We start from the raw sequence: 26,278 nt of genomic DNA on the forward strand, positions 1-26,278 counted from the left end.
GTACTACATTACAATAGCTATGATGTCATAGACAATAGGAACTTTTTAGCTTCATTATGTTCTTACGGGGCCACTGTCACATATGCGATCCATCACTGACAGAAATGTCATTATGCAGCACATCACTGTACTGATTTAGAGCAATGCTGTCTAATAGTACTTTTTGCAATGATGGAAACTGTTTATTCTGTGCTGTCCAATATTGGTAGCCACTGGAAATGTGGCTGGTACAACTGAGAAAATGAATCTCTGGTACTATTTAATTTTAATTAAATAAAATTTCAATTTCAATGGTCACATGTGGCTAATGGCTACCTTTTAGCACAGTACAGATCCAGGAAGAAAACTGGTAGAAAAAGAACTAAATTATGGCTTGGTTGAAATTAAAATGCTCCTTAAAACTTAGCTCTCCTACTGAATTTCAATTTAAAGTGTGTGTGTGTGTGTGTGCGTGTGTGTCTCTACTTGTATTAGTAGTCATACACATACTTTCACTGTTATTAAAATAAGACACATTTGGCCAAGCCAGTGTGGCTCAGCAGTTGAGTACCGAGCCAGTTTGATTCCTGGTCAGGGCACATGCCCAGGTTACAGGCTCAATCCCCAGTGGGGGGATGTGCAGAAGGCAACCGACTGATGATGTTCCTCTCTCATCAATGATTCTATCTCTTTATCCATCTCCCTCTCTCTATAAAAACTAGAAATGGAAATAGGGCCAATGGGCAAAAAAAGTAACGACTAGATACATTATTTAGACATTTTAAATTATTTTCTTGGTTATGCTTCCCTTTTCAAAATCAGAAGCCTTGGAATTGGCCTCACAACTAAAATAAAAATTTAATTATATCCATCTGTTTAACTATAATATCACTAACTTACTGTATCTGAAAACCACAACAGATTTGAATCTTGATAGTAGGTAAACATTCCATAGATGGGATTCAAAAGTTCTTTTAACAGTAAAAGAAAGAACTCCTTTGTGACACCACCAGCATCCACTGCTTCTTCACCATCAAAGATTACCTTTAAAACAATGAAAGCAGAATTAATACTTCAAAGAATCTTTGGTATTCTACCTTTTTTTTTTAGCAAATTCTTTCCAAAGTCAGGACAAAGGAAGGAAGATATAACACAGAATACAATGATGCAATGAAAACTGCAAGGTGTATCCGCTGATTATTCACAAGGCACTTGCAGACACACAGAAAGAATTTTTACTAGGTACTTCAAGGAATACAAAGGTTAGAAGTTCACCGTAGGTCCACAGAAAGTTTACCATCTATTTAGGGAAGTAAAGCAAACATAAAAGAATCCATTAGAGAATATACTTTATTTTCAAAGAGTAAAATACACTGAGAGGTAAATGTTCTGGCACATAGAGAAAAGCAATGATTAACCTGAGTAAAAGAAGACACTGATGAATATGGAAAGGAGAAGGGCATTCTAAGTAGTACAGAGCTGGGTTCTGTGAGGGGCTACAAAAAGACCCATGAACAGGCCCACATGGGACATGCTGGACCCATAATGGTCATCATAGTAACAACTACAGCAAACCAATGAGCGAGAGTTGAGAGTTACTATATGGCAGCACTTAAACTCTATGACCTAATCCTCAGAAAAGCCTTATGCGTTGGTATTACTATTATCATCACCATTTTATAGGTAAGGGCTCAGGCAAAGAACTTAAAACAGCATTTGAAAAAGCTATCCTGTGGTTGTCTTCAAGGCTGCCTACAACAGGACAAGAGTAAAGGTGGGGACAGATGGCAGCAGAAGACAACTGAGACGTGCTACAGAGCAAGAAGTGTCTTATCCGAACTACTGATGGAAAACAGTGCACAAAAAGAAGCTCCTGTTAGATCAAAAATCTAACCCAGAAGTTCTAAGAACTCCCAGGCAAATGGATGGGACAGATAATACTCATTGGACATTTTGGAAAGGGTGACAATATCATGAAGACCATGAGTTTCTTACTTATTGTGTTTCAGAAACTGGAGTTCACAAGAGGATTGTTAACAGAGATAGGGAAGTCTTCTGAAGGGAAAGATAAATTACTTAAAAGTTCAAGTAATTCTCTAAATACTTATTAACACCTACTATGTACCAAGCACTATGCTAAACCCTGGGAATACAGTAAGTACTAACACAAACATGCACAGTCTATGAGGAAAGACAATTTTTTAATTCAGTAAAATTAGGGTACTAACAGTGCCTATAACAATAGGCCAACAGCTTTCCAGATGATTTCACCACCTTTCTATATTCTCCTTTTTACCTTCTTTCTCTTAAATCTTTGACATCCACAGACTTCCTAGATGCTGGCTTGATAGTTTTATACCTAGTTGAAGCTTTAGTTTTGCTGTTGTTTGCTTGTTTTTGGTTGAGCTGGAGCAGATACCTTGAAGTCAGCAGACAAAGAAAACCCTATAACCTCTCAAGTAATCCACTGGCATTTTTATCTGATGTTACGTTGATATGTGCTATTTGGTGATTTGACAGAAGGAGATGATTAAATTCTTGTAAAATAAATGAAAGAAATAATGAATGGCTATACTGCACAATTTTAATAGTAAGATCTTTGCTACTTCAACCCTGTTTAAAGAAAAACTAGGAAGGTATTTGGAAGAATATACTGAAGGGCTCACTTTGAGAGGCTTTTTTAGATCAATATCAGAATGTATGCTCAGCTCTCTCAGGGCATCTCCAACGAGGTTGTTCCTGCGAACGTGAAGAACCAGGAAGGGGCTTCTGGCCAGCAGAGGCTCCAAGGTGAGAAGCATGAAGACATTCTGCAGGTTGGCTCCATTGACTGCCACCTGGAATGGCACATCAAGAACACAATTAGAGTGCACCTGTGAGTGGAGACAGCAGCCAGCTGTGCCTTTCAATCTGGGGTAGGTGGGAAGCATGCTGACTGCAACTCCATTTGGTCTTTTTTATTTTCCTCTCAACTTTTCCAGTTAAATTTTCTAAGTTACTATGTTTATAAAACACACATATCTTTCTAATCTGAACCCAAAAAGGTTAACTGAAACAATTTGATCCATAACCAGTCCCAGGAAAATTATTTAGGCCTAATTAAGACTGAAATTATATTGTAATAAAAGAAACATGATGGAGAGTGGGTAAAAATTATGACATTCAGAATGGCAGGACAAGAAACCTAATAACCACTTTTAAATGTTTTTTATTCTTTGAAAAATGTCCATTTTTTCTGGAAAACCTTTCAACTGTGGAAGGAAGGAAGGAAGGAAGGAAGGACAAATAAGGCTAGAGAGAAACAGACAGAAAGACTGAGAGATGAAGAGAGAGATGAGTGAAGTTAGGTATCTACCGACAGTAGAAACTGGTAGATTTGAATTTCTAATTTGCAAATAATAACTTCGTAGGCACGTCAAAACCAATTATATTTTATAATAAATATGTGTACTTGAAATTAATCTCTATAACTTAAGTTTTAGTTCAATAAAGAGTTACCAAGCTCCGTTTAATTATCTCTCTATCTCTATCAAGGGTCAGTGGACGACTGGACCAAATCCAGCTGACTGCCTGTTTTTGTACAGCTCTTGAGCTCATAGTGGTTTCTACATTTTTAAATTTTGAAAAAAAATCTAAAGAATACTTCACCACATGTGAAAATTATACATATTTCAAATTTCACTGTACATTAAGTTCTACTGGAATACCACCATGCTCATTCATTCACATACTATTACTTTTTGTTCTATGACAGAGCTCAATAGTTGAGATAGACAATATGGCCCATAAAGATCAAAATTTTAATTTACTATATGGTCCTTTATGAAAACACTTGCAAACCCCTGACCTATGTAAATGTGTACTCACTTATATGTGTTGTATTCAACATAAAATTGCTAAAAAAAAAAAAAATTATAATAGTTCTAAAAGTTAGAATAGAATGCATCCAAATATACTTTTTCCTATTAGTAAAAATTAGAACTGAATGTGTAGGTTAAAAGAAACACATAATAAGAGGAAATAATTTTTAAAATATGATACCTGCATCTGTAGTTCAGCATCTGTCTGTAACATTTTGGTCTTGGCTTGGGCATCAAAGATGAAAGGGTAGGAACAAAGTGTTACAGCATCCTAAATAAAACATTATTGACAAAATTATAGTATCCACAGAGAATACTGCTGGAAAAATATAAAAGTAAATTTAAAAAGAATCATTTACCTGTATTATAGATGGTCTAGTCTTCTGCATAAAGAAAAAGAAAAAGCCTCTTACTTGAAATGCAAAACCTAAACTTTTTACACCCTCTACAAATGTGAAATACAAATAACGAAACATATAAACTATCTGACTATTTATTTGGCCATGGAACTAACCCCATTTGAATGGCTGACTGGATTTTAATGGAACAGACCAATTGTTTTGATGGACACAAACTGAGAAAAAAACTAAAAACAATCTTTAAAAATTTTTAAAGGGCTGTTTTAGGTCATTTCACTAACTCCATAATTCACAGCATTAATAGAATTTTCTTTCATAAAATAAATCTAATTATAAAACATTGATATCAGAAGTTACTTTTATTGTGTAAAGTTAATGCAAATTTCATTTATTTGTCAGCATGTTACATCTCTTCCTTACTCTTACACACACACACAAGCTGTTGCACTGAAGAGTAACCAAATATTTAAAGCTATCCCTGACTCGGCACTTGAACCAATGCTTGACCTACAGAAGACACTCCATCAATAGGTAAATAAAATTTTAATAAGCTTTTGAGCAGGGAAATATCAGTAAATTAGGAAAACACACACAAACATATCTAAAAGATATGCTAGTTCATTAATGGGGGGAACACATCTCTTCTAGAAGTTTCTGTTAGGTTATATGACAAACATTATTCATAAATGTAACAGAAACAAACAAAAGTATCAACAATATAGATCATGTTGACCTGTAGTATTTCTCAAACAGAAAAGTATGGATTTTATCCTCAGAGATCTGAGAATGCTATATGAATTTTTTAAATTTTGTAGTTTTTTATAAATAATATCCTAAACAAAATCAACGAAAACACATTCTTAATGACCTCCTTATATTGGTGTGTCACCATATAATTTACATTTATGTTAATGATTGCATTGGTACCATGTTATTCTTAATTGTCCAAGAATAATAAGAAAAGAAGAAAAGCAGTCTTTCTTGGTAAGTTATTCATTTGCACCCAGGAAAGTGCCAGAGCTGCCCTGGCTCTCTGTGTGAATGAAGGTTTAATAGCAGCTAAAAGGAAGAAAGAGAGATGAGTCATCCCAGGATGAATAGGACACGTCTCAGAACTCGAGCACCAACGACTGAGTTGAGGGATGGTTTCAGGAAAACTACCCACGTTTTATTCATTTTAGAGTTTGTTTGTATTTAATTTGTAAATCTGGTTCTGTTTTATTTAAATGTTATATGAATAAGAAGTGTATACCTACCTCCTTTTGTGTTTGTGTATAGTCAAATTAAATCGTTTAAAAGCAATTTTAATTAAAATCCATCCTGTTTATCCTATAGAAACAGGTCCCTTAGTGAATCTTGGAACACTTCCCTAAACTGAGGAACACTAATCGAAGAGACAATTCGTACCAGTGAGACAGGTATGAAATCATGCATACATAATCCAGGCCAACTGACTCACTCGCATGCCTACATATCTAATTACTTTAAATTTAGGAATTGAAATCACTAAAATAAAACACACACACACCATAAAACTGCACTCTAAAAAATTACTCTAAGTACCTACGAAAAGTATAAGTATCCGGGGAAGTAGATTTTAAATTGGTGCCAATATTCAGAATTTTAGAATCTTTATCTCAGAAAGATTATTTTATTCTAAGTGTTAGGAAGTTAGACCTGAGCAGCTGGGGTGGGGCCTGTCCTGGAGTCCAACCATACTGCCTGTCTATGGGCGGCCCAGCAGACAGCCAGCAGGAAGGTTCAGAGCCAGCCAGTTCTTGGCGCAAGCTCAGAGGAAACCGACATGACCTCAATGTAACCTTACTGGGATCCTAGACTAATTATAATAAAATCTGCATTTCAGTTTTGACCCCACACCCCCATGAGTTTTTCTGTATGCATTATGTGTAAGGGCAGGCCCAGAAGAAATATAGTTTCTGTCAACCATTCCTGAATGCAAATGAAAGTCTCCACTCAGAAAATCCCTCTATTATTTTTTATTTTTATTTTTTACAGAGAGAGAGATGGATGGAGAGTTAGAAACATCAATCAGCTGCCTCCTGCACACCTCCTACTGGGAATGTGCCTGCAACCAAGGTACATGCCCTTGACTGGAATCCAACCTGGAACCTTTCAGTTCACAAGCCGACACTCTATCCACTGAGCCAAACCGGTCAGGGCGAAAACCCCTCTTTTAAACCCAGGAGTTCGGGGCCTGGCCTGCTCCAGGTTTGGAATGTTATCTTCAATAAACCCCATTTTGCTTTCCTTTCATTGACCTTAAAATCTTTTCTGCGTAGACAAAAAGAACAGAGGTCCCAACTGGTAACCCCGATCGGTAACAGAAACATGACTTGCTTATTCAAGAAAAAAGGATGACCTTTAATGTGTGTTGGTCTATAAAACAAGATGAAGTTTTGAACACTTCAAATGTAAAAGTGACTATGGGAGAAGCAACAGTAGTGACTGTGGAAACAGTTGTTGGCATTAAAGCCCCCTAGTATACCTAGTATTTTTAAAAACTAGTGCAATATACAGGTGGGACAACTATGGGTTTATAGTTATGAGTACATGAAACATAGTTCATAATTATTATATTATTTATTATTGTATTATTTTCCATACAAAATGTAAACCTACTTTTGTCCCCACTCAGTATCATTTCAGACATCAATCAACAGCTGTGTATTTGTCTCTCTCCAGTCCCACTCCAGTTCTCTGACTCTCTACCACCCGCTCCCTGCAAGCCCCACAAGCTCTTATTCCCTCCCTTCACTTCTTGCCTGGCCCCTCCCCAACCCCTGACAAAGCCCAGATTTGGAAGGAGGCTGATCTATGTTCTGGAGAAGGAGAGGAGGTTAAATTTCGGGCAGGGTCACCATGCTCTCAGTTGAGTGGATTTGCTGAAAAGAAATCCAAAACTACCTCAGTTAGGAGCCAGAGCCAAGGCCACAGAGCTGGTGGTCCAGAAGACCCTCCCCCCGGAGAGGACCAGAGTGCCAGCTCTAAGGAAGGTGCAGAAGGCAAGGCTATTTGGTCTAAATAAGCACCAGATCTATATGAAGGTCTATTATACATCTACAAACTTTGTGTAAGTCTGTAAGTTTTAGTATACAAAATATAATAATTTCACTTAATTTCGTATGTGAATGCTGAATATTTTAGATATGGTATTAATACTGGTATTTCCATATGATATGAAGTAAATACTGAAACAGCCATGTTATGATTTAACTTCAAGGTTACTTTCCCTAATTGAGAAGGACACATATGAACTGACATGTGATCCCCTCTGAGGGGCTGCCTGCCCTAGGCTGTCTGTTCCCCCAAAATGAGTCTCACAAACCTAAAACTAGCAAAGTACCAGCGAATCACATTTCAAATGTTTGAAATGGGGTTGCACTGTGACCTTTTTTCAAGTATATGAAATAAGAGCAATGAACAAGTACATGGTACAGAACTGAAGAACTGGGAATATCTTTTTCATTTTTTAATTCCAAGCCAACATTTCCTAAATGTGACTGTGACTGGGGACAGGAGTCATTGCATAAATACCTGCTGTGCCAAGAAGGAAACACAGGAGCCTCTGCTGTGAGGCCTGCCTGCACCACAGATTCCTATACCCACCATGGGCAAAATCTGGCTCCCTGCCATCACTGATGCTGAGGCAAAAACATCTGCCTTGTCTGACCATGCACAATACTGGTACTCAGAGACAAAACATTGCCTCCTTGTAACACATATGGTAACAAGTTGACTCTAGTTTTATTTTTGAAGCATTTACTTCACTAACGTTCTCACTTGTGCTGCCTCTATGGGAGCCACAAAGTCACTCATTCTGTGTTAATTTTCAAGTGGATGATGGCAGTTTATTAATAGAAATAAACAAGCCACTAACACCTCTTCTTTAAAATGAGCAAAATCAGACACTTCAGAATGTCCATTTGTGCTCCAAAGCCATTTATTTACATGTGTGTTATATCCCTTTGTAATTCCTTTTTCACTGTTGCCTCTGGACTGAACACCCCATAGAGGCAGCCACCATGTCCTCTACATGTCTCCATCCCCAGTGACTAGCAAGCACCCTACGTACTTTAGGTGCCAAGAACAGCTTACTGAAAAATAGTTGAGAACTTATTATACGCCAAGTAAAGCACTCTGCCAACTAAGGCTTTTCTATGCATGCTTTCCTCCATTTAAGTCTCACAATACTGTTATAATTCTCATTACAAATGAGGATGCTAGGCCTATAGAAATTAAGTAATTTGCCTGGGGTCACATAAGTAATAGGCCAGAGTGGAGACTAGAACCCATCTCTTTTTGACCCAAGCATGTCCTCTGAACTACATGCTCTACTGCCTCAGCTACTACCAAGCTAAAAAATTTAACACACACACAAAAATATTTATTGTGTATATATACAATGGAGTATTATTCCACCATAAGAAAAACAAACAAGGAAATCTTGCCATTTGCAACAACATGGGTGAACCTGAAGGGCATTATGCAAAGTGAAATAAGCCAGAGAAAGACAAATACTATATGGTATCACTTGTATGAGGAATTTAAAAAAAAAAAAAAAGCCAATCTCACAGAAACAGTGGTGGTTTCCAGGGGACTGGGAAGATAGGGAGATATAGGTCAAAGGGTATAAGTTCTGAGGAGCTAATGTACGGCATGGTGACTTACATCATAATAATACTGTACTGCACATTATAAAGTTGTTAAAAGAGTAAATTTTAAAAGTTCTCATCACAAGAAAAAGACATCTGTAACTATGTATGGTGACAGACGGTAACCAGATTTTTTATGGTCATCATTTCATAGTGTATACGAACAATGAATCATTATGTTGTACACCTGAACTAATATAATATCATGTGTCATTTACATACCAAAACAGTGGTTAAAAAAATATCATTTTATGTATAAAATAGCTTTAGCAACTCAGGTTAAAACCCAAGATATCAAGAAATTTAAACTTCAATTTCTAATACTATTGCACTTTATATAGCTTTTTAAAATGCCACAAAAATTACAAAAGTTCACATAGTAATTTCACCTTATTTTCTACCTTTCTATAATAACTACCTTAATTACTGAAGAGGAGATGAGCATTTGGTATTCAAAACTATATTTGCTTATTAAATGTTAAGAGAAAAAACTATAAAAAAGTTGTAAAGTTGCTCATTTAACTTCCATTCAGAGATTACAGTCATGATCATCTAGAATTTAACAGCTGTAACTTCTTTTTCAGTGGCAAAAAGAATCGGGGTTCATTAGAATTATCCTATTCAACATTAACTCAGAGAAAGTGTATAGATTAGAAGTCAGAAGAACTGGCTTTTATGGCTAATTAAATTGGTGGGAAAATTGTTTAACTTCTCGGGAGTCTCCATTTCCTCACCTAAAAACAAAGCAATTGGCCTAAATAATTCATAAGGCTTATTTCAGCTCTTAACATTTCATTATTCAATGAGTAATAACTTGATACAGATCAATGAAATAAAAAAGTTAATCTTTTTATGATTTCTAAATTAATGGGTGAAAGCAGAGCTCATTGTTAGTCTCCATGTTAAATTTCCCTCGTAAACCTTTTTAGAATACTCTACTCCACTTTTATTGAAAAGCATTTTTAAGGTAATTATAAAATCTTATTAAAAACACATATTATGTCTAACATTCATCACCTATTATTTGAAATAATCTTGCTTAGTCAAATAAGCCTACTGCAATACCTTGCTTTTGTAGGCAATTATTGACCTCCAAAAACCCTACTGGGAAAATATTGCCTACATGTGATAAATCTGTTAAACTGGCAAGAACTCACCTCAAATGTATCTGCTGTGCGCGGCTTCACTAAATATTATAACCAAATAATCATTCTGTTTTCTGACATAACTCAAATTTACATACTCCACAGATGGGGGATCTAAAAAGCCTTTCCTATACCTCAAGACAGTACATTCAAACTCAGCAGTTCTTGCCAAGTCAAGGGTGGCAGGCAGGAATCTGCACGAAGTTCTTTGGGTGGCATCTCTAACATATGGTGAGAACTGCGTCAGGGATATGTGACCTTTGCATTCACATAATCCTAAATCAGAGTGGCCTATAGGGTTCAAGGAGCTGAATAAGATGACTGAAGTAGAATAGCTATTAGAAGCTGATAATTACCAAATGTCCTTTACTCAATGTCAAAATCAAGCTGCACTGGGGATTGTGGCACACAGAAACCTCGTCTAAAGAACCACTATTGAACTCCAACCAATTAGTGCCATCTGGGAAGAAGGTCATGTTGCCAGATCTTCTGAGTTCCAAGAAAAGCTAAAAATTCATTTAATATTTCTTGACATTTTTCAAGTGTGATAAAATACATATAACAAAGTTTACTATATCATTTAAAATATACAGTTCAGTAATATTAACTCCATTTGCATTATTGGGCAATGATCTCCAGAATGCTTTCAACTTGCAAAACGGAAACCCTATACCCATTATACAACTCCCCACTTCCCTTCCCCACAATTCTACTTTCTGTTTTTATGAGTCTGACTACTTTAGATACCTTGATTTTTTCTTCATGTTGACAACTAATTAAAATTTACACCATTTCTGTGTGACTATTCAATCATAACTCCTTGTGATGATTTGTAATTACTCAAAGCACTTCAAACTTTAAGAATGCAAAAGCCAGTGGATAAAACACAGGTATGATATGAACACCAAAGTCAAGGACAAATTTATAGGGCTCAGGTGTGCTTTCATTATCCTTATTTGTACTCTGAGAAAAGACTAAAGCTGTAAGATAAGCTTTACATGAATTCTTACCGTGCCTGCCTGATGCAAGAACCACATGAGGTAGTCTTCCTGAATGTCCACAAGATTGGAAATCTCAGGAATGTAAAATGTATCATATTCCACATGCTTCACTTTAAGATTTACCTGATATAGAACAAAATAAGGACAACTAAACCCAAGACAACTGGACAATGACTTCCCACAAAACATCTCAGTAGGACATTCAACCCTCCCACTTATTCAGCTTTCTCCCCACTCGTCACACTCAATATTTACCTTATATAATTTCTCCAAGAGCTTGAGAGCTGCTGTAATATAATTGTTAAACAGTACAGGAATTAAGAATGTCTTTCTTCCTTGAAGAAGATAAACAACTGCACCTTTATAGAGGTTTACCAGCTTCATGAAATATTTCGGGCATACCTGAGACCACCAGTTATCTTTAGAGAGAAAGAAAAACCATATTTCAACATATAATCTTGGTATTTATGTCTAAAGTATTTATGTTTTCTGCCTACTAGCTAAAAACCACTCCAGCTAAAAAGCGAACGTCATTCTAAAATAGTTTCCTAAAATTGACTTTAAAAGAATCCAATAGCCCTCACTGGTGTGGCTCAGTTGGTTGAGCGTCATCCCATACACCAAGAGGTCACCAATTTGAATCCCAGTCAGGGCACATGACTGGGTTTCTGGCTCAATTTCCAGTAGGGGGCATGCAGGAGGCTGCTGATGGATGTTTCTCCCTCATCGATGATTCTCTCTTCCTCTCCTTTCCTCTCTCTAAAATCAATAAAAACGTGGTGTGTTTTTTTTAAGGAATTTACTAAAGTATTTCTAGAGAGAGCAGCAGCTATACAAGAATCCCTGGAGCCTTTTTTGTAAATCTTGATCTGATTTTTTCTGCTCAAAAACTCATTTAGAAGGCTAATCTAAAATTTCACTCCCAAGGATACACTGTGGACAAGATGCTAAGGTACATATTTTGGGCAGGAGCAGTCATCTATCTTAGTCCTTTCAGCCCCCTTCTCATCCACCACACCTAAATCCTGGATCAGGGATGCCAATGACCACACATCCCAGAACAGCATCAATATGACAACCATTCCTTCCTTTCAAGAGGCATAATTAGTTGAAAAACTACTATTTCTGCTCCTCACCAAACAAATAACCTGACAAGAAAACGTTATCAATGACTTCTCTTTTGTCAGTAATAAATTCAGCCATACTGAAATATGTAAGAGATTAAATAATATGATATCTGAGACTTAAAAATAAAATTCCAGCAAAAATAAAAAGGTTGTGGCAGGGGAATAGATAAAAAGGGCAAAATGTTGATAATAATTAATTGATGATGTCCTGTAGTGTTCTCTCTACTTTAGGGCATTTTTTAAGTTTATAGTTCTATAATTAGAAGTTAATAACAAATTCAGTGTAAAACTGAATGATTTCGATCGCTTTGTGCCATCCTACCTAAAAAAATTAAAATTAAAAACCTTCAAAATTTAAAAGTCAGGTACTATACTCCTTTCTCAAGTTGCCATCTCTCTACAGCCCAGTCTATTAGCACATCTGAGAAAATATGCTCCAAAAGGCTTTTGATCTTAAAAAAGTAACTAAGGGCTAACATATTACTACTAGTGCTTCTATGACTTCTGTGTTTATTTCTTCTGCAAAGGTGGAAGCAATCTACTCCAATATTCCACTCGAGGAACATATGTTCCTCATGGGGAGATCACACTCAAGTAACATCCTACTTCTCATGGAACGCAGACGTTACTGAGCTGCAGTGAACACCTAAAAAAATTTACCAGGGAGAAAAAAGGAAAAAAAACAGTAGACAAACTTTCTGCACTTGGTTAATAAAAACATCTCAGGTGCTACTCCCATGAGAGACACTCTCCAATTCACTGAGGAACGGAAGGTTCTTATCTCAGCAAAGTGTCCGTAGCCTGCAAAAATCAGTGAGGACTCAACTGCCCTAAAAAAGAAAAACAAAACAAACATTTGGTAAGTCTCCACCAGGTCATTTTCTTCCTCTCCTTTCCTGGAGGCCTGTGAATCACCAAAACTGTTCATTTCACTCCCACCCCCTAAGTTAGGTATAGGAGTAAAAGCAATGACAGACATTAAATTGAGGCACTACTAACTACTAGCAAGAACAGGAAAAGGAAAAAAAAAGCTGGATAATCTAACTTTATGAATATTTAAAAGTCAATATTAGTGTGGCGTGAATTATTTCAAATAACCAAAATAATGGTTCAATTTGTTCAAATTGCCAATACGGCTAGTTAGAAATTAACAGCAAAGAAAAAAAGGTTAAAATGTTAAGGATGTTAAATGGCAACAAATAGCTTCTTGGATCTCAATCCACCGAGAGCCAGTGGTCACACCAATAAAATAAAAAGCACAAAACCACTAGTACTGAATATAGCAAATTCACCTAATACTTTGCTAGGGTTTGTATCCAGCCGCAGAATGGCCATAGCCAGAGGAATAGTCAACGTTATATAATACTTGGAATCCTGGAGTAGGGGGAACTCCGGTAGTATTAAATAGATTCGCATAGCTTCAACATCTGGTGGTGAACTTGACAACTGAGGAATCAGGCAACTTTCAAAGCTGTTTAAGATCTGTACGAGAGAAAAGAGCACTGAGCAATTCAAGCATACATGAGATCTAGTTACCCCATCTCTAATTCATATGCTATTTAATAAATTCTCAACTCTCACGCATTGTATCACTGAAGACCTCCTATGAGCCAGGCACTGATGTAGGTGTTCAGAATATATCAGTGAAAAGAAAAATCAAAGAGTCTTGCCCATGCAGACCTTACACTCTGGAGAGGCATTTCCTTAGGAAGGTTTAGGCCAAAAAGAAAGTGGAAGGTAGGTCAAATTCCCAAACTGAATATTTTAGAATTAAGGTTTATACAAGACCTTTGCCTGTTCGTCTTTTTCTTTCTCTTGAAAATTGAAGTATTGCAATGGAAAAAAAAAAGCACTTTTAAACATGCACTTTGTCAACGTAAAGAACATACCTGTTCTAGAATCACAGAATGTTGTGAGTTCATTAACTTCTCAAATAATACCCTAGTTGAGTTCAGGTCAATCCCAGGGATTTTGGGACTTGTCTTAAAATGTTCATCAATTCTAAACAAAAACAAAAGAGGATGTAAGAAACACAAAGCAAACACTCTGACAGGAATTATAAACAGGTAAACAAAATAGTTTATCAATACTGATCACATTTAAATTTGACCTGGCAGGCAATATAGTACATTTTGGAAAAGTGAGACAGAATAAACCTCTCTGGAATCCCTTTTTCAAGATATTCATAAAATTGTCAAGGCTTTTTTCCTTCCCGTCTAAGTACAAGGATCATCATTTCAATTTGAGACCATCTCACAATTTATGAGCAGTGTTATTTCCCTGACTTGCTCTTGTGTTTTTGCCTTTTTCTGTAATTGTGGTGCACTGAACAAGCAGTGGGTGCTGTACCCAGATGCAGAAGAAGTACCCTCTGCAAACTGGACCACTCATCAACAAGTGGCAAGTAGAACCTCCTTGTTTAAAGCCTTTCTTAAAATCAGATCTACAACAAATACAAAGCTAATGTACTAGTTAACACAAGAGATACAATTACAGCTTGGCCAGTGTGGCTCAGTGGATTGAGCACTGTCCCATATACTAAGAGATCACCAGTTGGATTCCTGGTTAGGGCACATGCCCAGGTTGCTGGCTCGATCCCTAGTAGGGGGCGTGCAGGAGGCAACCTACTGATGTTTCTCTCTCATTGATGTTTCTGTTTCTCTCTCTCTCTCTCTCTCTCTCTCTCTCTCTCTCTCTTTCTTCCCCTCCCTCCCTCCTTCCCTTCCTCTCCTCTCTCTCTCTAAAATTGCTGGAGTCCAACCCCAGCGGGTCCAGGGGTCCCCAAAGGTGTGGACGGAGTCGGCGAAGAAGGAATGACACGAAGACAGCCTTCAGTTGATCAGCAGCCTAGTCAGGACCTCTAGCCAGGATCTCCAGCCAAAGTTCTGGTCGGAGTTCTGGTTAGGAACTGATGAGGATCTGATGTTTATTGTCTTGTTACATCCATATTTATACCAGCCGATTTTAATCCTGTCAATTTCTATTACAAAGGTTAGGGCGTTTCTTATCTCCATTCCAGGGAGTAAAGATTATGTAGCTTAACTACCCGCCTGACACTTAATTAAGGGGTTGTATGCCCTCCCTAACCTCAGGGAAAAATCCCCACCTGGGGAAACAACCTTTCTCAGAGAGGTGACCTTGGTTAAAACACATGGCACTAAGAAGGTGAGCAAACATATTAAGAACAGTATGCCATATATGCCAGGTCCCTTGAAACAGCAAGGATGGACCGGCTCCCAGCATAAAATCAATGAAAACATGTTTTTAAAAAAGAGAAAGATACAATTACATTCACCCAGGGACTAAATTTCACTGCTACCGTTTTTAACTTCCTAGCAACTTATCTTTTTTCCAACCTTGAATAAAGAGCATTTTAGAGTACTCTGAATAAAGTCTTCATTTTTTTAGACTTAAAGAATGTCTCTTTTAAATGTCCGCTCTTGAACATACCACATCTATCAATCACAAAAGAACTAGCTATTTGCAAAACAGGTTTCTGTTTATGAGTAATGGACACATTCAGATAGTCTTAATACCCTCTGACAGCAATGGTTTAATTTATAAAAACATAAGCAGAGCTTCTCACATTTATTTTTAAACCACAGTTATATGTGTTGGAACCTAAATTGTCAAATCAAGAGGAGATGGTTGGGCTTTGCTGGGTCTTTTGTTGTTGTTCAAAAAAAAAAAAAAATTCATTCTGGTGTCCCATATGTAACTTTCCATATGCTTAGATGTAATTTTGCAACACTGTTAAGAAAAAACAAAATACCAAAAAAAAAAAAAAGACAAAATATTTTACACGTATGCTTTGTAAAACTGGTCTTCATTTTAATTGGTTCCCATCAATACATTTTGTATAAGCTGCAGGAGCAGGACTCCTGAAATGGCACTATTGTCAGTTAAAAAAAAAAAAGCTTCCCCCAGATCCTGATGGAATCTATGTTATTAAGGATGGAGAACCCAACAGATCTGTCTGAGAGCCATTCCTAACCTTCATAAGAGCTGTTCTTCTAGAACAAGATTTCTCAGCCTTGTTACTATTAACTTTTGAGGCCGGAAAATTCTTCGTTGAATGGGTGGGATTGTGAGCTACTTAGCAGCATCCCTGGCCTTTGCCTACTAGGTGCCAGTAATATACCTTCCCCCATTGTAACAAAAAATGTCACCAGACATTGCCAGGTATCCCAGGGAAGCAAAATCAGCCTGGTTGAGAATCACTGTTCTAAAAAAGACCAAAATCAGCACAATCCAGAATACTTTTCCCTGGAGGAAAAGGCTAAGGATTGAGTCTGAAATGAATTGGATACGCTCATCCTAGCTGCCCTAATGATACAAGTAAATCACTTAGCAATCTCTAATTCACTGAAGAGTTTCTGAAGTGAGCTCTTGCAACCCAGTTAGGTGGGATGGGGGAGTGGGATTCATACACAGAAATGATGTCCAAGTCTTCTTGGGATTCTCATTGGCAAAAAGTACAAAGAAATGGTAAGGATCTGGGATCACCAAAAATCAAAACCCATGACAAACCCTCTGCTGCATCAGGTTCCTAAGGGGTATATCTGCAGAAGGGATAAGGCCAAGTAAAAAAAAAAAACAAAAACCCAAAACCCACATACTCTATTTACTACCTGAGGGTTCAGCCCTAATGTACTTTCCTGGTGAACTGGGCTGGATGAAAGAGGAAATCATTGATGTGAGAGAGACACATGGATTGGTTGCCTCCTGCTCTGCAACCAAGGTATATGCCCTTGACCTGGAATCGAACCTGTGACCCTTCAGACCACAGGCTGACACTCTAACCACTGAGCCAAACAGGTCAGGGCAAAAATCTTACTTTTGATTACATCGACTCTTTCTGAGATACAGCCTCTCTCCTTGGTAATCGGCCTCTCTGCCAACCAGGCATGAGTCAGCATTGCCTTTCCTTCATTACTACTGGTCATTCCAGTTTCTGCATAAGTCATTAGCTTATCCACTGAATTAAGGCCAACCACCATCAAAGAGAACAGAAGTGTTTCACAGCCTTTGCTGAATAAGTATCTGTATCACATGTGGGTATTTATGACATTTGGGTATTTTTTAAGACTCTAAGTCACTTACTTTTTTTCAAGAAAACTTCCATTCCAACAGGCTGCAGAAGATAATATCTGAACAACATCACTGTTCAGAGAGAAAAAGGGAGAAAGGCCTTTAATAATTACAAATAGGTAGTTATTTAAGCATCAGCAATAGATTAGACATATATTCTGGGGTTTCATTAATAGTAGCTCTTTCTAGGGTTTCAGGTGAAGCACTGGAAAATGTGCATACCATTTGCTTAAAAAAACAACAACATTGAGTCACATCTCAAAATGAACAGGAGCTTAAGTTTTCCGTAAGTCATATTAAAATAAAAACGAGCATAAAACTATCAAAAGAAAAACTTCTTGCATCTGGTAATGATCTTGAACATTATTCTACCACCAGCCATCTACGCTCCACCTTATCTCCAAACATGAATAAAAAATAAAACCAAAACAGAGAAGTTGAGCTATTTCCCAAATACAGAAATTATCTTTGCAAATAGCTGAACAACCACTTCCTTCTATTTTGCTGCCTATCTGAGAATAAAACGAACGATAACTGAAATGTGTGTTTATTTCTATTACTTAGATTATACAGGTTCTGCGAAAATAACTAGTTTCCAAGGATCCAGAGTGAAATTGCATGTCAGGAGCTCTAGACCCTCTTATTCAGTTTAAGGAAAGGGAGGGAATGAAACAAATACATGGTTGTGAAGGCTGTTTCAGTCACTTCTGTTAATCATAGAATCTGGGTCAGGAAAGATCTTTAGAGATCATTTCTTCCATCCTTTCATTTTATGAGAAAACTGAAAACTAGCAAGGTGTCATGGTTCCAGCTAAGTGAGGCTACAATCCTCAGTCCCCGCTCCACCCAGCCCTTCAACAGTGAATCTAGTCCAGTTTCCCCTGCTACCTTCCAGCCTGAACTCCTCTGTTGAGACACCTATTCTGAGGACAGCCAAGAATTGCTCTAGGGCATTCCCAATGACCCCCAGTGTGCCCTAAGTTCAGACCCTGGTCATCTGCCCCTACAATCCATGGCATAAAGCCAGGTATATTATACACATTTCTGGGAATGACCACAGCTTAGTACAGTAAATGTGATTCATTCATTCCCAAGAAGAAGATTCTCTGCAGAAAAATAGAAATGCTAAAGAAAACCAATGAAAAATGTATAAAAATGTTCGGTAAAAAGTTCTCTTTTAAGAATAAAATAAACTTGATAAAAGGCCTCAATAGTTTTTACTATATTTTTTCCCCTATTTGTCACTGAATTACCATCTCAACTAATCATTGTGAATCCTAGAATATTCAGATGAGGTGAGATAGCTATCTTAGACTTAGGATGCTTTGGAACATGCATATGAAGAAACTCCTGGGGTCAAACAATAATAATTTTTCTTAACAGAAAGGCCAACTCAGACCTTCATCAGGATTTTTAAGATCTGAACAAGGCAGGCTGAAGAATACAATCTCTGAAAGAATGAAGAAGGAACAACCTGTATGTTATTTGGGGTAAGAACGCCAAATCCTGAATATGTAGGTGCAAAACTGGTTCCCTAAAATGTAAAACATCATTTATATTCCCAACCTCAATAGGAAAGTGGGGAAAATCACTGATAGAAGATTCCACTACACTTTTGAAAAAATAAAAACAAATAATCACATACTTGATTGTATTTGCATTGTTGTGTTCTGAGAGTTTTTGTTTCCAAGCTGCTATGGTTTCATCATTTATTAAACTGGTATAATGTGCTTGGTTCATAATCCTGAAGTCAACAGCAGGAGAAGAATTCTGGAGGATGAAATACAACAGTAAAAATGAGAAATTATGTAGGATGGATCTTTTCCCCTCTGCTTCTCCCGACATAATCTCCATTTTGTGTTTCACTTACTACAGGAGCTGGGGTGCACTGCCCAGATGCCCCCCACCCTTCAGAAAGGGGGAACTCACTCCCCCCAGCTGCTGAGAGTGTAAGCTCCTGACAGCTGACAGCTGGGCTGCTCTCCAGAAATTGCTTCACTCCTTTCCCATCCAGTGGCAGTTAGAGGTGTGGTGTAAAGGCCCAGCCCCTTTGCTTCAACTCAGGAATGGCTGAAGCACCACCCCAACCTCAGAGCTCCCCAAGGATTGACTGGGGACTCAGTTATACTGATTGGCAGATCAACTTCTCCCTCTGCCCAAACCTGACTCCTTCATTCCATGTAAAGGTTGTTCCACAACACACTCCCCAAAACAACTTTCTGAACATAAATCTCAGTTTCAGAGTTTGTTTCCCAGAGAAACCATTTCAATATGACTTTTCCAGACTTCTTGCCCCTTGGCTGAATCACCATAATAGCAAGGTTTTTAAGGTATTAATCATTTGCCATAAATATTCACTGAACTCCAACAAAATATATTATAAAAAGCTGTTATAATGTATATTGCAAATAATCTATAAAAAATGCCTCTTAGTTTCTTGCTCCAAGTTTATAGCTATAAATTTATAAAGGTGGCAAAAGGACATGTCAATAGTGGACTTAAAAATTCTAAATGTTGCCCAGGACTGTACATCCTTTATTCCGTGAGATTTTAAAAACATAAGCAATTTTATTTTTAAAATTTCCCCTTTTCAACTAATTTTCCCCAAATCCTATTCTTGATGTAGAACTACGAAAAAGTTGAAAGTGCTTTATACCTCCTATACTTGTCAATAGAAAAGAGCAAAAAGTGCCCTCGCTGATTTGGCCCAGTGTGTCGGCCTGCGGGACTGAAGGATCCTGGGTTCAATTCGGGTCAAGGGCACATGCCTGGGGTTGTGGGCGTGATCTCCAGTAGGGGGTGTGCAGGAGGCAGCCAATCAATGATTCTCTCTCATCATTGATGTTTCTATCTCTTTCCCTCTCCTTTCCTCTCTGAAAGCAATAAAATATATATATATGAAAAAAGCAAAAAGTAGTAGTAGAGCATTCATCCACCAATTCATAAAATGATCATTTTTTTTTCTAGTTTGCATCTACACATAAAAACACAACTTTCAAAGTAAATTTTCTTGGTTTTTCCCATAATTATGAGTTAAGATATCATTAAAAGGGAAAAAGAGAAGTCGTGTTATGAATCAGAGATGCTTGCCAAAGTTTTTGATCCGGTTCATAATTATTTTACTAAAATGGCCACAGACATCTATTGAAAGAGCAGAAGTCATCTTGGATTATATAGATAAAAATCATAAGACAAAGTAGACATTTGAGCAAATACAAACACACTCTGGTTTTTAAACTATTGTTGTTATGTAAATTTTAATTACTTCCCCCATTGAAGGGTGAAGCTGAACACAAACTTATAAATAAAATATAGACATGGAATTATTTTCTCATTCTTCCCTATATGTCCACCGAATAAACTTCAGATGCCTTAAATAAAGTACAATTTCAGAATTACCTAAAGATCTAAGAAAAAGCATCAATTTTCTTCTAATCAATGTCTTCTAATTACATACAGGCCAAAACGAAAAAGTTGGTCTAGGACAGTGTTTCTCAACTTTGGCTACTCTTGGATCACCAGAGCAATTACAAATCCTGGCGGCCAAGTCACACTACACCAATTCAATCAGATTCCCTAGGGGCATTAGCATTTTTTAAGGCCCCCCAGGTGATTTCAATGAGCAACCAAGGTTGAGAATAACTGTTCTAAGAAAAAAGAGGATTATGTCACACTAGAGCAGTGGTTCTCAACCTTCCTAATGCCTCGACCCTTTAATACAGTTCCTCATGTTGTGGTGACCCCCAACCATAAAATTATTTTCGTTGCTACTTCATAACTGTAATTTTGCTAGTTATGAATCGTAATGTAAATATCTGATATGCAGGATGTATTTTCATTGTTACAAATTTAACATAATTAAAGCATAGTGATTAATCACAAAACAATATGTAATTATATATGTTTTCTGATGGTTTTAGGCGATCCCTGTGAAAGGGTCGTTAGACCCCCCAAAGGGGTCGCGACCCACAGGTTGAGAACCGCTGCACTAGAGGCTTGGTGCACGAATTCATGCACTTGCGGGGGGGGTCCCCCTCAGCCCCGCCTGCACCCTCTTGCAGTCTGGGAGCCCTCAGGGGATGTCCACCTGGACATCCTTAGCACTTCCGCAGAGGTGGGAGAGGCCACCACCACTGCACTCGCCAGCCGTGAACCTGGCTTCTGGCTGAGCAGCACTCACCCTGTGGGAGCACACTGACCATTAGGGGGCAGCTCCTGCATTGAGCATTTGCCCCCTGGTGGTCAGTGCACGTCATAGCGACCGGTTGTTCTGCCGTTTGGTCGATTTGCATATTAGCCTTTTATTATATAGGAAGGAGGATAGCAGGCTTTCAGACAGATACACACACGTGCACATGCACGTGCGTGCGCACACACACACACACACACACAATCTCAACTGCATTCCCTCTTCAGTCCTATCTAGGGAAAAGATGAAAAGGAAAAATGGCTATGGTTTACACTCACTAACTTGCCAAGACCTAGAATCAAATGTAGCAAAGGAGTATCTGAACATAACTCCTCCCCTCCCTTCTTCCACCTCAGGCCTGGTATTAATGAATGAGGCAGCATTTTACAAAAATGGAGCCTGGCCATAGCCAGTTTAGCTCAGTGGATAGAGCAGGGGTGGGCAAACTTTTTGACTCGAGGGCCACAATGGGTTCTTAAACTGGACCGGAGGGCCGGAACAAAAGCATGGATGGAGTGTTTGTGTGAACTAATATAAATTCAAAGTAAACATTATTACATAAAAGGGTACGGTCTTTTTTTTTTTTTTTTTAGTTTTATTCATTTCAAACGGGCCGGAGCCGGCCCGCGGGCCGTAGTTTGCCCACGGCTGGGATAGAGTGTCAGCCTGCGAAATGAAGGGTCACAGGTTCAATTCCGGCCAAGAGCACATGCCCGGGTTGTGGGCTCGATCCCCAGTAGGGGTTGTGCAGGAGGCAGCCGATCAATTATTCTCTCTCATCATTGATGTTTCTATTTCTCCCTCTCCCTTCCTCTCTGAAATCAATAAAGAAATATATATATATTTTTAAATGGAGCCTGTTACTACACAGATGCTTTTTTTGGTTCTTTAAGTGATTCTTCATGTGATATGGTAACAAGATAAACATGATTTGATCAGTTTCTGTATCTAAACAAAAATCTATGGTTACTGGCTTAAGTAAAAGTGTATAGGTTTGTTTTTTAAAAAGAGCAACACCTTACCAAGTAATACCCTATTTTTATTTTCTTTTTTCCTTTGCAATCTTACATTTTTAATGCATACTACTCTTAACAGGTGTTTAAACTTTAACCTGCCCTGTTTCTTTAACACTAACCTACTTCACTTCCTTCTCATCAATGTTTTGCCAGTCACATCAGTGTTAATTACAGTAAATTTAAAATTCAACTATAGCTTTTTTTCCTCTTTGGCTGCTTAAGGATCGGCTGCCATCATGAACATCCCAGTAACTATCCACACCAAGAAGTTGCTGACCAACCGACTACTTCAGTGGAAACAAATAGTCATCGACATCCTTTACCCTGGGAAGGAAACAGTACCCAAGACAGAAATTCAAGAAAAACTAACCAAAATGTATAAGACCAGCAGATGTCATCTCTGTATTTGGATTCAGAACCCATTTTGGTGGTGGTGAGACAACTGGCTTTGAAACGATTTATGATTCCTTGAATTAGGCAAAGAAAAATGAACTTAAACATAAAATTTACAAGACATGGTCTGTATGAGAACACCTGAAGAAAACAGCAAAAGGAACCCAGAACAGAATGAAGAAAGTCAGGGGGACTGCAAAGGCCAATGCTGGTGCTGGCAAAAGTGAGCTGGAGACTGGACAACAGAAGGAGCGAAGGTTCTTCAGGGATATTACAGGGTGGGGCAAAAGTAGGTTTACAGTTGTGAGTACTTGAAACAGAGTTTATTCTTGTATTATTATTAATTTTAATTAATTTATTAAATTACTTTATTTTTTATTTATCTTTATTGTTGAAAAGTAGATGCCCCTCTTCCCCCAATGACCCCCTCCACCCCACTCTTTCTCCCTTCCCAGGCTTCCACCAAACAACTGTGAACCTACTTTTGCCCCACCATGCCATGTCAGATAACATTTATAAATGGAAGGAAACTAAGTTTTATGTTGAATTGCACAGGAAAAATATTTGTGGATATTTCGGGTAATATTATTCAAGTCAGTTTCTTGGGAATATGAGTACTTTGAACTGTACTACTTGTGGACAAAAAGTTATTATTCTGCAGAGATGCAGTGTTTTTCATACTTCACTTTATTGGCATCTTAAAGAAACAGAATAATTTCAGCTTTCCTCAACATTTCTCTGTGAAGCACTGAAGTTGGGTCTAAAATAGGTCTAAAATTAGAGTTCCCAATCACCCCAGATGGTGCCACTAAACAGAACCTTCTTCAGGGTGCTGACCTGGAAAATATCTAATTATCAGTTTTAGCTGTCCAACCTGCAGCCTCAGGCTCCACCACAACCTTTTCTACCAAAAGCATAGAATTTTACTAATTAGAAGGTAAGAACATTTCATATTTAAGGATGGCAAAATATCAGACTGATGGGGAGAATTTCCAATTTGGAATCCTTTATCAACACCAATGCCCCTTCCTTGCTGCTCCAGGATAGGATAAGGATCAATGCAGGGTGGGCAAGAGAGAGGAGAGGAGAGAAAGCACAAGAGTAGAAGAGAGGCTGGAGGGCACAAAGCAATTCTCTGGTGCTGGCTGCAGACTGATTTTCCTCATCCAGGAAGAGGGCAATGAATTAAAGCACTGTTGCAGATACCTAGGCCATATTCTCCTACCTTCAACCACAAAAGATACTGGAACCTCCTTCTTCCTGACTTACACATAATAGTGATGCAGGGGACAACATGAGGAAAATTTTAGTGTGGTGCAATGAGCAGATTATAAATGAGAAAGGATAGTTAAATACTGGGGTATCTCTTCTATATTTTGTATATATTCAATCATGTAAAACAAAGAAGAAAGAAAGAAAGAAACCCACGAAGTTCTCAAACACCTAGTATTTTCACTACTTCAGGGAGAAGCAAAGAAACAGGAAGTCTAATAATGCCAAAGTACGTATGAACTATCTAGATATCCTTAAATCTCTTTTGGAACAGATATAGATACAAGTAATTTTAAATTATAAATTAGAACTCTATGACTAAAATACCAGAAAAAAATATTGGCATTTCAAGGAAGCAAAATGAAGCTAATGTCTGCAAGGTTTAGTTTGCTTATTTTAATAAGATAAACTGGTAGAAACAAAGAGTAACATTGCTCTTGTGTAATTATTTATTTTTCTGTATAATTATTTATTAAAATAAATACTGGTTCACCATCATTCAACCCCCAAAGTAATAGTCAAAAGAAAATTTTACCTCATATTTGGAGCAAAGTACAAAAGTTTGGTCTCCTCCAGAGAAGATCTGCTTAACAATATGATATTTAAAGCGATCTGTCAAAAAAATTTTCAACAGCATGTTTTTCAATAATTAAAGTTTTTCCTTGATCCCTTTTCTAATATTCCAAAATATCCTTCACAATGGTTTCCTATCCATTTTAATTATGTCAGAGAAGTGAAAAAAACTGTCTCCTGGCTCTCTGCCCAGGACTGTTTCTATTTCAATTAAAAATAAATATATCAAATGGTAGCCTCCACTCTAACCCTATCTCCATCCCCTCCCCAAATGCCAGCTAATGCTGACCTCGTTTCTATTTTTCACTCTAGTTCTGTCATGTCACTGACCTGCAATTTAAAACGGTCAGTACTATGAACAGTAACATCTGCCTAACAACGAATTCAACATCTGAGTGTGGTGCTCCCTAGCCCCTTCAGGATGAAGCTTGCCATATAAGAACCTGCGTGTCCTACTCCCTGCTTTGTATGTCATCACACTGTGTCTGTGGTAATACTCTAATACCATCACGCTGCTTTTATTTCTAATCTAGTACCATTCCATTCCATGTCTCCATGCCTTTTCCTTCCACCACCACCAGCACACACTGTTTCCATGAATGGTGTCTTCTAGAGCATAATCGGAACAGTGCTCCGGGAACTGGGCCATTCTGGTATGCAGCACCCACTCCCTCACAGTCCTCTACCTGGCTAACTCCAAATCATCCTTTAAGACACAGCGCAAACTTCCTCTGACTGGAACACTCCTGAAGGCTTCCCCTGTGTTCCCACATTACCATGAAAGTTCCTAAAACCACAGCATTTACCATAATAAACTGAAATGTACCTACTTATGTTATAAAATCATTTTGGCAAACATTGTAATACAAGTTTATGATCACATAAGGAAAAGGCACCTGTTAGGTTGTAATTAAACTTCGAAACTTTGGGTTTCAAATCAACCTTTAAAACACTTGAGTATTTAAAGTTAGTATATAAAGTTAGTATTTCTTAAACATATACATTCCTAACATAATAAGTACAATATCTTGAGAAAAAGACATTTACAAATGACAGAGAGGACACCAAGCCATTCTTTCACTTTTTGGAACATCGCAAAAAATAAAAAATAAAAAAAATCCCGTTTATTTTATATTTTAAGTTCTACCTTTTTAGACACTCACATATTCATTCCACAAATATTTACTGAGTGAGAAGTTTGTGCAAGGCCCTGTGCTGCAGGCTAGGTTTACAAAGAGGAAAAGATTCAGTCCCTGTCCTGAAGTTTCCCACAATCCTGAAAGTGTCACTTTACAGTCTTCAAAATTAATTATTAAATTATGCTTCTTGTAATGACTCTCCAGCTCCATTTCAGCCTCTGCATTTATTCACACTGAGCCTGCCTTATTTTGGACACTATGCTATTTAACTATTTTTTAAGTAAAGGTGACAATGGCATAAAATGAAACTGTGTCATATTATGACCAAAATATTAGCAATGGAAAGTAACACACTACAAGTATTAAGAGCACAGGCTTTAGAATGAGGCAGATCTGAATTTAAATCCTGCCCTAGAATCTCTGTGATCCTGGGCAAGTTACTTAACTTCCCTTAAGACTGT

At 37.7% G+C, this 26,278-nt stretch overlaps 1 protein-coding gene across 4 annotated transcripts in view; it reads right to left on the reverse strand.

Moving 5' to 3' along the window:
- HERC3 (HECT and RLD domain containing E3 ubiquitin protein ligase 3) overlaps positions 1 to 26,278 on the reverse strand; it is an 84,298-nt gene that overhangs the window by 20,358 nt on the left and 37,662 nt on the right. For 2 of the 4 annotated variants that reach the window (XM_070392851.1, XM_070392852.1), the window contains 11 exons: positions 24,641 to 24,717; positions 18,881 to 19,005; positions 17,248 to 17,307; positions 14,034 to 14,145; positions 13,437 to 13,626; positions 11,273 to 11,436; positions 11,027 to 11,140; positions 4,199 to 4,222; positions 4,021 to 4,110; positions 2,646 to 2,816; positions 880 to 1,023 (listed from right to left, as the gene is read on the reverse strand). In XM_070392851.1, coding sequence (XP_070248952.1) covers positions 880 to 1,023; positions 2,646 to 2,816; positions 4,021 to 4,110; positions 4,199 to 4,222; positions 11,027 to 11,140; positions 11,273 to 11,436; positions 13,437 to 13,626; positions 14,034 to 14,145; positions 17,248 to 17,307; positions 18,881 to 19,005; positions 24,641 to 24,717 — 1,271 coding nt within the window. Of the gene's footprint in view, positions 1 to 879; positions 1,024 to 2,645; positions 2,817 to 4,020; positions 4,111 to 4,198; positions 4,223 to 11,026; positions 11,141 to 11,272; positions 11,437 to 13,436; positions 13,627 to 14,033; positions 14,146 to 17,247; positions 17,308 to 18,880; positions 19,006 to 22,833; positions 22,908 to 24,640; positions 24,718 to 26,278 lie in introns of those variants that run through there. The other 2 variants (XM_070392853.1, XM_070392854.1) reach the window with 2 other exon arrangements.

The sequence above is a fragment of the Myotis yumanensis genome, unplaced genomic scaffold (genome assembly GCF_028538775.1).
Source record: "Myotis yumanensis isolate MYYU_CA2020_CCGP unplaced genomic scaffold, mMyoYum1.0.hap1 SCAF_1, whole genome shotgun sequence".
NCBI classification, from domain to species: Eukaryota; Metazoa; Chordata; class Mammalia; order Chiroptera; family Vespertilionidae; genus Myotis; species Myotis yumanensis.